The sequence below is a fragment of the Cheilinus undulatus genome, linkage group 23, assembly GCF_018320785.1.
Source record: "Cheilinus undulatus linkage group 23, ASM1832078v1, whole genome shotgun sequence".
In the NCBI taxonomy this organism is placed as follows: Eukaryota; Metazoa; Chordata; class Actinopteri; order Labriformes; family Labridae; genus Cheilinus; species Cheilinus undulatus.
In genome coordinates, this window is record NC_054887.1 from 26,902,954 (window position 1) to 26,918,224 (window position 15,271).

Here is a 15,271-nt window from a genome sequence, read left to right on the forward strand (position 1 = left end):
GTATTCCTGAACAGAAAAATTAATTTTAGTGGTTGAATGTTATGCTTGATTAATTTTGACTTCTCAGAGAAGCCTAGTGAGCCAATTTGGGGGAATTCAGTTTGAAATCCCTCATTCCTGTTCAAAATGGTAAAACGTCAAGAGCTCGCAAAGGGTCCGCATTAAAGCACTTCATGATGCTGGATGGTCTTTGAGACAAATATGACAGGTGGTCTAATAAATTTGTTAAGCACTCTATATATATATTCTACTTTGATCCTGGCATCTCTCACCAAAACTCTCCTCCTTTTTCCTGTTTTTCCGGTTGTTTTGAATATATAAAGAAGACAGAATCAAACTAAATGAAGAGCAGTTTGGGAACTGATAGACTGGCACTTCTACTTAGCTGAGACAAATAAACTTGATCTCTAAAAGCCATGGGGAATACAGCAGATCACATCAGTTGTTGGGCCAGTCTTTAAAGCATGCCAGTATGTTTTGCTTTTATAGTCAGGATAAAAGCATCCCAGATTACCTCTGTATGTGGTCCGCGCTTTTGGATATCAACCATCTTCAGTATGCACTGAGGTGTGTATACACCAGCATTAAGGATTACCACTTTGTATCCGACTGTCCTGAATGGATATAAATCCCTGTAAATGCAGAGTATAAAGGGTGATAGAAAGATCTTCAGCTACTTCAGCTCACTCCTCTCTCTCCTCTCTTAGCTCTCAGGGAGAGGAAACAGCAAGGCTTACTCAGCTGTGTTTCAAAAACTATCTCGAGGTGGAATATCTTATAACTGCTACGCTAACCTTAGCTGCAACCAAGACAGGCTTTCTCTTGTAGGAAATGATGTTGGATTTTTGCTGGCATTTAAAAATTCTTTGTAGCTAATACCGATATCAATAATGATATGAAATTGTATAATTGAATCCTGAAAACCACTTGAAAATTTTCGGAGTAAGAATGAACAAAGAAAGACTTCAGCTGATGTAGGTCTGTTGGTCTTGCCTACAAGTCCAAAAACTCTTTTGTACATATAGTCAGTATTTATTTCCAATAGGTTCTTTGCAGGTGACGTCAAGCAGAAGCAAAGAATTCTCCTTGGGGGGCAAGTAGTGATTTCTTCATAGAGAAATGCTACCAAAAGGGCCATGCTTTGAGCAGTTTACAACTATGCAGAGCATTCAAAAAAATATAAATATTCTTAATTCTTAAGCTACATTTGTGTCTCAAAAGTAGTGAAATATTTAGACAACAAACTTTTAAAAACTCATGGAGGAACAGCAGCAGGCAGGAATTAAAAAACTTCTGTCTAAAGTCTGGACAAGCGTCACACAACACTCGTGTGTGCTCCATTACCAGAAAGTGGTCCGGTTTGGCTCAGTACAGTTTTGTCACAGTTTAGCACATTAAACTCTGATCTTACCTGTGTTTCCTCAGCTGGTGTCCATTTAACCAACCTCCACTCTTGCTTGTTGCAATGGGAAATCCCTCTCTTTTATGGGATCTAGATCATTTGGCTCAGCTAAGTAGAGCTGGTTGTTAGGCTCTCAAACAGCTCTTCATTTGTACCAGGTTGGCTTTTTAAATGTGGATTAATAACAAAGGATGGAAAGGAAACTGGCACTCAAACAGGAGCTAGCTACCTCGGCTAACATAAAACAGCCGTTTTGTAAATCAGGCTTGTTTGTGAACGGCATGTCACATCTTGGCCTCTTACCCCATAATGTTTATTCAATTTATAGTTTAAGAGAGTTTCAATTAAAAGCATGTTTGTGACAAAACAAGGATGTTTTTATAGCTAGCCTTTTAGTTCAGAGCGAGACTCCTAGACTCTTTTTTCCCGTCTTCTGAATAGACGACACTAGATGCTCAGAGGTCTGTTGGACTGAATAATTTTTGATATTGATTGCCTTTACAACAAAATCAGTTAAACTGTAAAAATCACTTCTTTGTAAAGTTAGGGAATGTATTCAATGTATTATTGAAGTTTTCTGATGATAATTGTTGTGAAGAGGTCCATTTAGATCTGTAAAGTACTAGCTTTCCTTTCCCATTCATTCCTCATACCGACCCCCCAATGAACGTTCGGGATCACATGATTGCAAACAACTTCTACATCAGTTGTAAATTTTGACGGAAATGCATATCTGCCAATATAAATAATGGAATTTTTAAGCTGTCTGCCAGTACTGATATGATGCCAATTTCATGCATTCCTAATTGGAAACTATTGGAAACTTTAACAGATTAATCCACTAAACAACCAACCACTATCTCAATGGAGACGAGACGACATATTATTACACATTAAGAAGTTTTAGCTAAAACTATTTACTAAACTCTGGAGATTAATTGAGAAATAAATCCAGGTCTTTCCTGCCTTGTTTCTCTGTGCATGGTGCAAAATAACAATTGTTTGTTCCCGGAAACTTGGCTCCCTCCCTGGTGAGTTTATTAGTTTATCTGAGCATTTCTTCTTTGACAGCTGAGGCTGTTGAAGCATCTAAGAGGCTACACAAAAGGCCAGGACCTGACTGAGATCACTGGTTGAAATAAATCATACCCACATGGCTAGCACCCCTGGTGAATTCTTTCAGCAGTTAATTTACAGCTTGATCTAAATGGCTACTCCACTTTGTTTAGGTCACTGAAGACAACTCAAAATGTCCTTTAGACTATAACCAATAGACGTAGGATCAGCACAGGCTTTTATTTCATGCTTTGGTGAAACTGATGGAGGTGTTTTGAGAAGAGGTGAGACATCTTAGAAATCTCCCACACGGTAGAACCTAGGCAGACAGTATTTAAAGTTTAAAGCCAGTGTGTTTGTGTTGTTTTATATCCAGATTATTTCTTCATTCATACAGTATGGCAGTAGACAGCCGGCTCTCGTGATGACTAACCTCGTGAACAGCTTGTCCTGCAAATAGATCAGCAGGCCGTTTAAAATCAGCAATTTAGCTGAAAATTTGTCTCCAAAATAATGTCCTAATTATTCTTTTCTAATTATTTGATTGTGTTCTGCATATGGTGCTGGCATAAGAGCCTCTCATTACACTGCTTATATCAAACATATCTGTTAATTATTTCAGTCAAGAGCAGAGCTGAATGTTTACGCTTTGAAATTCAGCACTTACAAAAATTGATGTGTCTGTGGACTGCAGTTAATCCAAATAATGCTCTAGCCTTGTGTAAGGGGTTTGGGTAGCACCTTCTCATTATAAAGAGGGGACCCAAATAGACATCAGCATGTTTAAAATGCAAACTAAAGCTCCAGATTTGGTTGACTGAACAATTTCCAATGTGCTTTGGAGGGGAATTTACAATCTATTTTTTCCCCCTCATCTAGCCTCGCAGTGAGCATCTGCTGCGAGCACGTGATGCAGTAAATTTGGATTTAGTTGTCACCGCTAAAACAGTTTCTCACCTTCTGCATTCTCTGCCTCTCCAACAGCAAGAGAAGCTGGGCGATATCTGCTTCTCTCTGAGATACGTGCCCACCGCTGGCAAGCTGACCGTGGTCATCCTGGAGGCCAAAAACCTGAAGAAAATGGACGTGGGAGGCTTGTCAGGTGAGGGAAATTGTGGCAGCTTGTTTGTGTATGTGCCCACTGACTTTCTCTTTGACAGGCCCCTTTTGTCTGTAATTATACATGCACTGCAGAGCACTTTGCCTCTACTACAACACAGACATGCTTTTCCCTTTTAACAACCACTCAAACACATCACAGACCCAAACGCATGTCAAAAGATGAATTTTGTTGCATTTTTCTGTCAAAGAAATCTCTAAAGTTCTGCTCAAATTATTGAGAATCTGAGCTCTTCAGGCACAAGAAAATTGCTGCACATGAATAGAAACAATATTTTCTAAAGAAGGAACAAAAAAAGAAGAAATGAAATACTCTTTCCAGTAGTGTTGCCTTAACAATTCACCCATGTAGCATTAAGATCAATAGATGACATTTCTCACAATACAGTCGAGCCTGAATAGCAGGTCTGATGTCATGGTAACAGAATGTGCCACAGTAGGGCAGAGGAGGGGTGTAAATCCTACAACATGCACCACACAGTGCTTCATGGCTGCAACACAGCGCAATCAAAGAGGGAGCCATGATTCATAAAGAGACAAAAATGAAGATTTCCCATCACCGTCCTAGGACAGGCATTTTCACAGCTGCAGGTGTCATCTTAAGTTTCTCTCAGATAAAGTTTAAATGCCTCGCTGTAGAGTGCACTTGAAGGAATCTTGTTTTGTGATGTTGTTTATTTCCTGTGAAGGTGCGTCAGACGTGTGGGCAGATTTCCACAGCAGAGCCAGCTGTGTGCACATCACAGCTCAAAACCCAAATATACCTTTGTGGCTAATTACAGTATAATTATACAAAGGACTGCAGACTGCAGTAGAAGATTACATTTTTTTATATTGTCTTCCAATCAAGTTTTCTTCCCTTATATTCCTGTTTTGTTAGGGATATAAAAGCCTCTGCAGCTTTTGATTTGGGGTTCAGTCAATCCACTAAAATTGTCAAAGATGTAAACTATGCAATGCTTTTTGAAACTGCATGTTGAAATCAAATGATCCTCTTTATTTTGATGATTATTTAATGAAGAAATACCAAACTCTCACAAAAACTGACATAGCACGACTTGGTTCCTTTTTTTTTCTCTCTGTTGCTCATGTTAGCACGGACTGGACCCAAGGAAAGAGGGAGATGACAAGGCATGAGGAGTGTCTGATAGGAATATCATCAGTACAAACGATCTGACAAATCTAAGTTTTCAACATCCTGAACATGACAACAATGTACAAAATTTGATGTGTCAGGGGACTTCTATGTCTTGAAGTATAAAATAAGGTCCTTCAGCTATCCATCCATCTTTTTTACACTTATCCAGGGCCAGGTCACAATGGTAGCAGGCTGAGCAAGTCAATCCATACATCCTTCTCCCTGGTGACACTTTCCAACTCTTTCTTGGCGATCTTGATGTGTTACCAGACCAGACAGGATAATCCTGTCCTAGCACGAGGTCTCCTCTTAGCTGAGGGTGGCGCCCAGCTGATTTGCTTTAAGCATGCTATTGGCTAATGCTAATCACACTCATGCCGGGGCTGCATGGCGTTGCAGGGGTTAGTGCTGTTGCCTTTCAGCAAGAAAGTTTCTGGTTCACTTCTCGGTCAGGGCCTTTCTGTGCCTTTTCTGTGTCTTCCCGTGCATGCATAGGTTCTCTCCGGGTACGACAGCTTCCTCCCACCATCAAAAACATGCTTGTAAGGTTAATTGAGAACTCTAAATTGGCCTAGGTGTGAGCATGCCTTCTTGTCTGTCTCTATATGTCAGCCCTGCAATTGACTGGCAACCAGTCCAGGGTGTATCCTGCCTCTTGCCCAACAATAGGCTCCAGCCCCCTCCAACCCCCATTGGGATAAGGGGTGTAGAAAATGGATGGATGTATGGATGGACACTCATGGTACCATATTTAAGCTGCACCAGCTACGCTTTGCTGCTCCCCCTGCAAGCGGCTTTTTGCAACCCTCCTCCACCCCAGCTCCTCCTTTATTCTGCTTCTGACAGTGTCATTCTGTTGTCAATGAAGCCTACTTTTCTCTGTTTTGTTGCTGCTTCTCTTTCTGCCTCAGGCTTCACTTGTAGGCACAGGGAAGGCAAGAACCTAATGCTTTCCATTTAGACTCATGGAAGGGCAGGGGGATCCCAGAGGAGCCACACCACCGCGTATAAATAACGGCAGTAAGGGCAAACTAATTAAGTGCAAAGTGGTCCTGACTGAAATATGAGTCGCAGCACAACCTAAGAAAACGTATCTTCCAATGCCAAAATAGTTTATAGGGTAAAAAGGTAATAAGGAAATATATACAGTATGATTAAAGCATGGCATGCCCTTTTCATTTTGATAGGACTTAGACTATCAGCATTAACAGACTTGATTGGCTAATTTATATTTTTTTGATCATAGCAGACACACAATCTCCCACAGTACACACCAAGATAAACAAATGCAAAATCAGACAATAAAGCACCCCCTCTTACTCCCTCCTTTCCTCTCTGACTTTCTTCATTTGAAATTCCCAGTTGTGCACTGCCCTCCTGCTTTGACTCTCTCTGCTGCAATTACCATACACCTGGGTCCACTTGCTTTCTGCCTGACAGCCTGGTCTCTCCATATAAACCGAGACACCGTTCAGTACAGTAACATGGTGCACATTAAAAGCTCAAAGCTCCCTTTCATCTATCAGACCAGCACACACAAAGCCGTTTGGCATGGAAAAAAACCCTCCCCCCGCTGCCAATTTATGCTACTGGCGTTAGCTCTCACCTGTGCCCATTTGCATCGCGGGGTTGTCAACGTTTTGAGTTGTCAGCCAGAATGAAAAGGGTGTGAATCAGCTTACTTCGAAGCCCAGGTTTCTCTTTAACAGAGAGGGGGAAAAGCCAGACAGTTTGACACCACACGCTGTATGTCAGGTTTAATTGGAGCATGTTTTATCTGTGTGCACTGGTCCGTGGGTCTGGGGGTGAATTATTAGCATACAGTAATAGCACAGTGCATGTTTGTAATTACACACAAGCAGAATATACATTTAGTCGCACTTTGAGTTTGATTTTGGTTAGTTGTGGCTGTGTTGTTCAGCTCTGGGAGTCTGGGTTTTAAAGTGTAGATGGATGAAATAATGGGCAGGTCTGTAATAACAATAATTAGCCTCCATGCAGCCAGAGTTTAAGGAGGAGGACATGTAATTGATGGCCTGGGATCAGCCTTCTCTTCTATTGTCATCCTGTTTACCATGCCTAATTATGGCTCACAGAGGAAGATGTGGGAATTATCATTAACCAATGTATAATCAGAAATAATTCTTTTGATTCATGAAACATCCCTACAGATTCACCTCTGGGCTGTTTCTGTTACAAAAGTAGATTACAAAGAGTAGCTTTAAAAAATATGAAGTTGACTTTTTTGCCCTTAAGTGCAGTGAAGCACCAAGAAAGGTGTTCTTTAGCTGTCGTCTTAAAATATCCCTGCCTCGCTGCAGACAAGTTATCCCTTTCTGCCTTAACAGGCTGGACAGCAATGTAATGGTGCATTTATATGATACCTGCTCAGCTCAGCCTGACTCTGCTTGGGTTTTTGGTACCATTCTACTCCTTTTTCAGTAAATATTTTGACGGTATATGGCGTAAGCAGCTTTTTGTCACAGCAAGGAGATGGTTGCAGACAGCAAAGCACAACTGTTAATCAGTGGTATGTTAGTTCTGGTAGTTGTTAATGATGGCGACTCTACAAAGCAGCCTTTGCCCTCAGTTGGTCATGTGGAATGAATGAGAATGTGTGTCTAGACTGGTTCCTGAGCCTTTACTACCACTGCAACTAGAGTATTGGTAATGCCTTTATTTTGCATTGTAACATTAGCTATTCCTAATACTGGCCCTTTATGGCCACCGTATGTTCTGAGCTTAAGCCTGCTCTGAGCAAGCGTGGGTTTTTGGCTATCATGGAACTTGTAAAATGCCCTCCTTGACATAGTGTATCCATTTATTTGAGCTCTTTTCTGATTGGTTCTTCTCTAGGAATGACCATCTCCTCTTCCATATGTTACATTGTCACCCTCTTTAGGCTTTTTAACACTGTCTTTTTCATCTGAATTTTTGAGTTTTAACAAATAAGATCAAGCTCATGTTGAGCTAATGACTTTTACAGACTGACACTGAATCTTTTGTCTGTCATAATGTTTTTTAGCAACAGATTCAGAGATTTTTGCATTTATAGCATCAGTCCAAGTCATTTAAATGAGTACTTGATGATTCAGATCAGCGCCTGCTACTTTCTTCTCTTTCACTCACTTTTCCATTGTGGTGACATTTTTCAATGGCAAACCAAGTCTTTGGCCAGGTGGTTGGAACTATTAGGAGAATATCACTGATTTGGTTGATATACAGATATAGTACAGATTTTTTTCCTCCAATAACCAATCGATTTGCCGTTGTATGTGTGTAATATAAGTGGACAACATTGCTCTTTGCTTGAGTACAGCCCTGACTAAGAAAACACTTTACAAACCTAATTCCTGTGGGACTTCCCACTTGTGACACTCTTAGTGATGGTACTCTCTGAAAGCGGTGTTGGCAGTGTCTTGACGTCACATTTTAGTATTGGCTTGGCCTAATGTGACCTTAATAACTTAGATGAGACTATTTCATTTGCAAGATTGGCAGTAGGGATAAATTAACACAAAGCTATAAATATTGGAACTAGAAAAACATGGTTTTACAGTGGTGTTTTTGTTGATCTGATTTCAAAAAGGCTAGAAAATCCAACAGGTGGTGCATGTGAAAGACTAGAGTAAACCATTAAAGCAGCAGCAGGTGGAGTCTTTTACCTTTCCAGAATTATATCCTGTGGTTTGTGCAAAGAAGGAAGAACATGGCCCTTTTGTTTGTTTAATAGTATTAGTTTAACAGTACTGCAAGACACTGTGGTGTTTCCTTGGCAAGGCGCACCATCAAAAGTGAGTCAGACTCAGAGGTGTGTCAGACACAAAGGCTAAGCGTCTCTAAAATGAGGACAAATGACTTTATAAAGGTAGTGGCTGTAAAAATGTTTTCTCCCGCCCTCTGAAGACTTCCCAGTGGACTGTGAGACGCCACATAACCAGGTAATGACCCGCTGTGAGGGAGGTTATGAAAGCACACAGGCGCCGTGTCCACAGTAATGAAGCTGCACTGCCCCGACCCGATGCTCCAGCTCGCCATCAAACCTCTTGGCTGGAGGGTTTATTTGTTTTGCTCCTGTGGCTGCTCAGACCGAGAGCTTTTCACCCAGTCGGCAAAGAAAGAGGCCAGCAGGGTCATTAAGATGATGAACAGACCGTTAGGGAAGAGACGGGAGATTTATTTTGTCACCGTCTATTTCTTTCACTTTGACGTAGATAATAAGAAGCAGCAGGAGATTTTAGATAATAAAAACTCATTTTACAAAATGAGCCAACATCATAAAGATTTCCCTAAAATCTCGTGGAGGTGGTGTCAGACGAGTTCCACTGTAAGCACCCGTGTTCGTGTGCCATGTGTGTCATTCAGTGGTGATGTGAGTGTGTAAAACTAAACCGACAGTCACCCCCGGGTGCACCCACCATAGCAAATCCAAAATGATGTGAAGAAAGCTAAGATGACAGCCAGGCTATATTTAACCCTGCCTGTATTGGTGTTCATTTGGCACATCTCTGCGAGCCCCTGAAGCAGCCACACTCCATGAACACGGAAATGTTTGAGCAAGAAATACAATTTTTGTCTGGTGAATCAGCGCAAAAAATATGGAGCTTTAACTGTGAGATTCCAAACAAAATAGTCCAAGTGAGTCTCAGCTGGCAATTATTCACAGCTTAAAAGACAAACTGCAACTTTAAAATGAAACAGCTTTAGTGGCTCTACTGAACTCATCACTGAGCTCAGCTCTTATCCACAAACCTGCTTCCAGCCTCCTCAGGGAAATGTAAGTACTGCTGATAGTGCATCGCCTCATAAAACTATGGCCAATATCCAGGACTCAGATGAGTAACCCTCGGGATAACGAAGGCGAGCCTCTGTGCTGTACACATATGTGAGGAAGCGCTCTTGCATCAGAAGCGCTGGCATTCATCCATGAAATGGGGGAGATTACAGTCGTCTGGGATAAGACAGTGAAATGTGCCGGATATGAGGTACAGCAAGCTTCCCAAAACTCAATAAAGCTAAACTCTCATCTGCTGGACAGGAAGATAACAGGCGTCTGCACAGCGTTGATGTGGCGCCACAGGTGTTTTTTGTTCTTTTTTTCATCCTACCAATGGTTAGCTTGCATAATCCCATTCAGCTGTAGTCCTGTCTATTCAGGCACAGTAGGCAATAGAGGAGGACACCGGATAGGAGGAAAATGCTGCTGTTGGTGCAGAATTTCTGCATGTTGTGCTTTAGTCAGTGTTGGGAATCATAACAATCGTCATTGAGCTTACCCCTAATAGCAGCAGTTGTTGTTTATTTTGGTCAGCATCCCTTAATTTAACCTATTTTTCTCCCCAGCTTTAAATTTAAAGAGTTGGAGGAGGGTTTTTAGCCTTTCCAGCTCCAAAAAATTAAAAATGCATGTTTTTTAGGGCTGTCAAGATAGATTGCATTAATGGCGATTAACTACGATCTACAATTAGTGCACTAATTTTTAAAATTATGATTAATTGCATGTATTAACGTCCCTCTTAAGCTTTGGTTAAGCCACATCAGCATGCCCTGCTGCCACATTAATGTAAAATAAGTCTACCATTGCTCCTTAATGTCTCATTTCAGTTTAATAAACTTACTAACAGCTCAGCAGACAAGTCAGAAGTTATTTGCACCTTGTGATATCAACATCATATTTCTACTGTTCCCTTATTTCCCTCCAATCCATAACAAGTTCTTTTTTCCATGGTTAAGTTCAAGTTAAAGTCCTCAGTCTTTCTATAAAAGCAGCTCTGAACCAAACAGGAAGTCACTTACTCTTAGTTTAAGCCAGCAGAAAAATTGTGGAATAATACAATGTGATATAGAGGGTGCAATTAATTGCGATTAACTACAGAAATCCCAGGATTAATCATGATTAAAATTTTTAATTTTTTGATGGCCCTAGTTTTTTAATTTGTTTTTTTTGGCTTTTCATGCTTTTGATAGAGGAGGACAGTGAATAGAATCAGAGACAGGGGTGAGAGACAAGCAGAAGAGGAGCCACTGCCGTGCTTGAACACAGCCGCCCCCTAAAAAGAGCATAGTTTTACATTAACACAAGTAAGCTATTGATCACAGTCGCTTATCAAAGTTTTCCATACTATTTCAAAGCTACATGTTTCCAATCAACGCAGTCTCTTATTTTAGCAGTCAGTAGTTTTTAAGGCACTGCAGATGAACCACAGACTGTAAAAATAATTAGACAAAGCTGTTTGGTTACAGGCAGACTCAAACAGCTTTTGAAGCCAATCCGTGGCGGCTTCCATATTGAAATCACTGTCTCAAACAAACTTTGGATCAACCTAACAGTAGTCAAGAGCCCGCCCACTAACCTCGACTTCCTGTCAGCTAAGCTAGCACAAAAGCTAGCCATCTGGAGGTAGCGCCTACCTGTTAAGCTATATGTCACGTCTCAGATGAGATGCACCAATTAGAGCGCAGTGAGGTTTTTCCTACCACAATTGTGATACAAAAAAGTTAATCCCCTGTACAGTTCTTTCTAGTGTAAAAAACTGCTTTTCAACATTTGTTATGTACGTGACGTCTGGTGTTTCAGCAGCCAGCCTCAAGTGGACACTTGCCACATTGCAGTTTTTTGCACTTTCACATTGGCTTCATTTTTCTGAGCGGAGGATGCCACTTGAGATTAACATAACTTCAGATCTGCAGGCAAGGGTGCCAATTTGGATCAGCTGGTAGAGCGGGCACCAATGTATGGAGGCTACAATCTTTGACACACTGGTCGTAGGATTGAATCCCTCTGCGGGTGCTTTTTGGTGCACGTCTTTCCCCTCTTCTCCTCTCATGTTTCTCGTCTCTCCTCAGCTGACCTATCAATCTCTTTCAGGTAGGATATTGCAAAAGGGGGGTAGGAGGTACTCCTTTTCCACTCCAGTCCAAATGCGGGACTTGAACTGCAATAGCATCATTGAATCTAGACTGACTTCAAAGAACTGCTTCTCTCCCTGTCTTCCAGTGTACTTGTGTGACATTATTATAATCTTTTATCTTTATTATTTTTATTTGTCTGTCTGTAACTTAACTGTTCTGATGTCTTTCTTGGCCAGCACACTCTTGAAAAAGAGATTTTTAACCTCAGAGATTTTTCCCTGGTTAAATAAAGGTTCAAATAAAAAACAAAGCATAGGTAGCATAAGCTAGTATGTGCTACTTTACGTTACCCAACAACAGCATCAGGATCAATGTTCAGTCAGTGTCTGGGGCAGTCATGTTAGTTAAAAGACAGTCATATTTTACTCAAGCTCACACAGCATTATATGGTAGGATTAGAAGTCTGCTCTTTTATTCCCTATAAGAACAGTGGAGTGTCTAATCCAATAATCCACAATCTCCTCCTCTCTGGTTTCTTTCTGCAGAAGCACTGCCCGGATTTGTCCCCTTGTGGGCTAGAGCATCCAGTATAACAACAGCCTTCTATGATTTAAAATGTACAAACAATGGTTTAGATACAAAGGAAGTATCTGAGATGGCAACTTCTCCACAGCATGCAGCAGTAGATGTAGATGTTCTGTAAATGCATGACATCACATTTGGGATGCCCATGACTTCTATTATTGGTTTTTGTTGCTGTGGTATCCGTATTTTTTTCACTAGAGGAGTATTAAAGTTAAGATTCCTGGTGTTTTGACAACTCTTAACTGCAGTAGTAACATTTCTTTACTTGCAGGCGTGATAGCAGCATTATTTTGAGATATAAAAGGCTATGTAAAAAAAAAAAATATCAAGCTGTGTGGAGGCAGGGCGATGTAAGCTATGTCCTAATCTTGATTGGATTTGTGGAAATGTACACTCCTGCAGGCTAAATAACTCAAGGTAGTTTAACATTTGCTAATCCTTCTGCTAAGCCTGATGTAGCCGGTTCTACTTACATTAGAAGTTACAGTTAAATTAAAAAAAAAATATATATATATATCAGTCTGATCCGACATTATTTCTGTCATACGTACCTCTCAGATTGCCTTGGTCTTCCTCGCATGAAAGATCAATATTACTTCCTTTTTATTTCCCCTTTTTGGGTAATCATAAGGGAAGATGCTGGCTTTTTTATCCTGGGACATGCAGCTTTGGCCCCAGCTTTTTGGGGATAATATTCTGAATCAAATGCACACTCAGTTTTTTCCAGTATATCTAACATGAGTGTTTTAGCGTGGCTTAGTTGGGATATAAACTACATCCAAAGTATTCTGCTCCCTGACCATTACAAAAACAGGGCATGGAAGGCATTGCATTCAAATCCTTGTACTTAGATATAGAGTTGCCCCCCTTTTGCAACTATAAGAGCCTCCACTCCTCTTGGAAGGTGTCCCACAAAATTTTGGAGTGTTTCTGTGAGAGTTTGTTCCCATTCATTCTGAAGAGCATTTATGATGTAAGGCACTGATGTTGGATGAGAAGGCCTGGCTCACAATCTCCATTCCACTTCATCCTAAAGGTGCTCAGTGGGGTTGAGGTCAGGGCTCAGTCAAGTTCTTCTACACTGTGCTCATCGAACCATGTCTTTATAGTCCTTGTGTTGTGCACTGGGGGACATTCATGTTGGAATAGAAAAGGGCCTTCCCCAAACCGTTGGAAAGCATAGCATTGTCTACAATGTCTTGTTTTGCTGAAGCATTAAGATTGCCCTTCAGTGTAGAACATCACACTGTAACAGTGAAAAGTTGGATTGCAGAATGTGGCTAAAATTAGCAGAGCTAGCACCACCGGCCCGCTATGCTATTTACAGGTGACTATTTAAATTCCTGTAATTAGCTGGACATAATCTCTGGACAATCAAATCCCCATTTTCTGGATTAGAATAGAACTAAATTGCGCTGTTTCTAAGTGATGCTATCAATGCTACCAATAAGTGGTTGTTTACATCTGATTAAAGAGCATTGTGGCAGCAAGTAGTACAATTAAGAACAGCTGAACTCATAAAAGGAAGTTCAAATGACTCCCAAGGGATCTGACTCTAACGGTTTGGTCCCCTAATCACGCACATTCCTAATGTACCAGAGTAAAAAATGTAAACCAGAATGATGGGGGGAAAAAATGTTTGAATCAGCAAAAGTTCTGGTAGAGTTTAAGAAAAGAAACATTGTAGAACTCCACAATATTTTTTTCTAAAAAAAACAAAAAAAAAAAACAATACAAGACCCTAAAGCTTCAGGTTTGAAATTTGATTCCGAGTCTGTTTCCTTTAGTAAAAGCAAATATGTCTAATGCTGCTGTTTGAGAGGTTTCTCACTGTGATGTATTTCTGGATGTAATTCTTCACAACAGAGACACAACCTTTATTTGCTTTTTTCCCGTCCCAGCACTCCAGCTCTTCTCAGCAGGAGAGCAATAATGGACACCCTCTCCATTAGGAGCCTGTTACCTTTTCACCCGTGTCTCTGTCATCTATTTATTCTCCCTGCTCGTCTCCTACTCTTTCTCTGTTTTTTGTGCTTTATATTTTTTTGTCGGCTGCCCTGGATGAGCCTGCCAGTCTGCAATCAAGTCCTTATCCCTCTAAATTGGATAAAAGATTAAAGGAGCTAAGCTTGTTCTGGGTTTCTCTTGCTGGAAATGCAACAATGTTCCAACTAAAGCAGATATTTTCCAATGTAGCACACAAAAAAACACACAAAACTTTGTGCATATGGGATCCAGAGATAATTCGGATTATCAGAGCAAGCAGTGTAACAACAACTAATTATAAGCTGTGATACAAAATCGTACTCCTTATTCATTCTAATGCAAAGCTCTGAGGTTCATGAGTGAGGGGAGATAGCTGTAGCCTGAGGCGAAAGACTGCCTCATTAGCATCTCTGAGATTATTGTAGTTGTTTTTCTTCTTTCCAGACTGTCCCCAATGACAATCAAATCAGTGTTTTTTAGTTGTATTACCCAATGGCTGGTATTGATTAGAGAAATCCATCCAGGTACTTTGCCTAAATAATGTCGGCCTCCTCTCTGGGTGGAAACGTTCCATCAAAATGAATGGCAGTGAATAGGAAAGAAGCGGTCTTTAGGGTTTGAAAGCTTAAGATATGAAAACCATACAGTCAAGCACATCAATCTATGTCTTTCTAATCCTTGCTTTGTGCGCTGGGGCACAGTCATGCTGGGATAGAGAAGGGCCTTCCTCAAACTGTTGCCACAAAGTTGGAAGCATAGCATTGTCCAAATTGTCTTGGTATGCTGGAGCATTAAGATTAGACCTTCACTGGAGATAAGGGGCCCAAAAATAGCCCCATACCATTATCCATCCTCCACCAGACTTCACAGTTGGCACAATGCACCTTGAGTCTTGCATACAGCTGCTCAGCCGTGGAAACCTGTTCCATAAAGCTCCTTTTGCACCGTTTTTGTGCTTACATTAATGCCAGTGGAAGTTCAGAACTCTTCAGCTGTAGAGCAGAAGTGTTGCGAGTTTTACGCACCATACACCTTAGCAGTTGTGGACCCCACTCTGTAATTGGATGTGGTCTTCCACTTCTTGGCTGAGTTTCTGCTGTTCCTAAACGCTTCCACTTTCTAGTATAATCACA

The 15,271-nt window shown here is 40.9% G+C and overlaps 1 protein-coding gene across 4 annotated transcripts in view; it reads left to right on the top strand.

Annotated features, from left to right (window-relative positions):
• syt1a (synaptotagmin Ia) overlaps window positions 1-15,271 on the top strand; it is a 322,596-nt gene that overhangs the window by 297,077 nt on the left and 10,248 nt on the right. For all 4 annotated transcript variants that reach the window (XM_041780625.1, XM_041780629.1, XM_041780626.1 and 1 more), the window contains one exon: window positions 3,443-3,560. In XM_041780625.1, coding sequence (XP_041636559.1) covers window positions 3,443-3,560 — 118 coding nt within the window. The remainder of the gene's footprint in view (window positions 1-3,442; window positions 3,561-15,271) is intronic.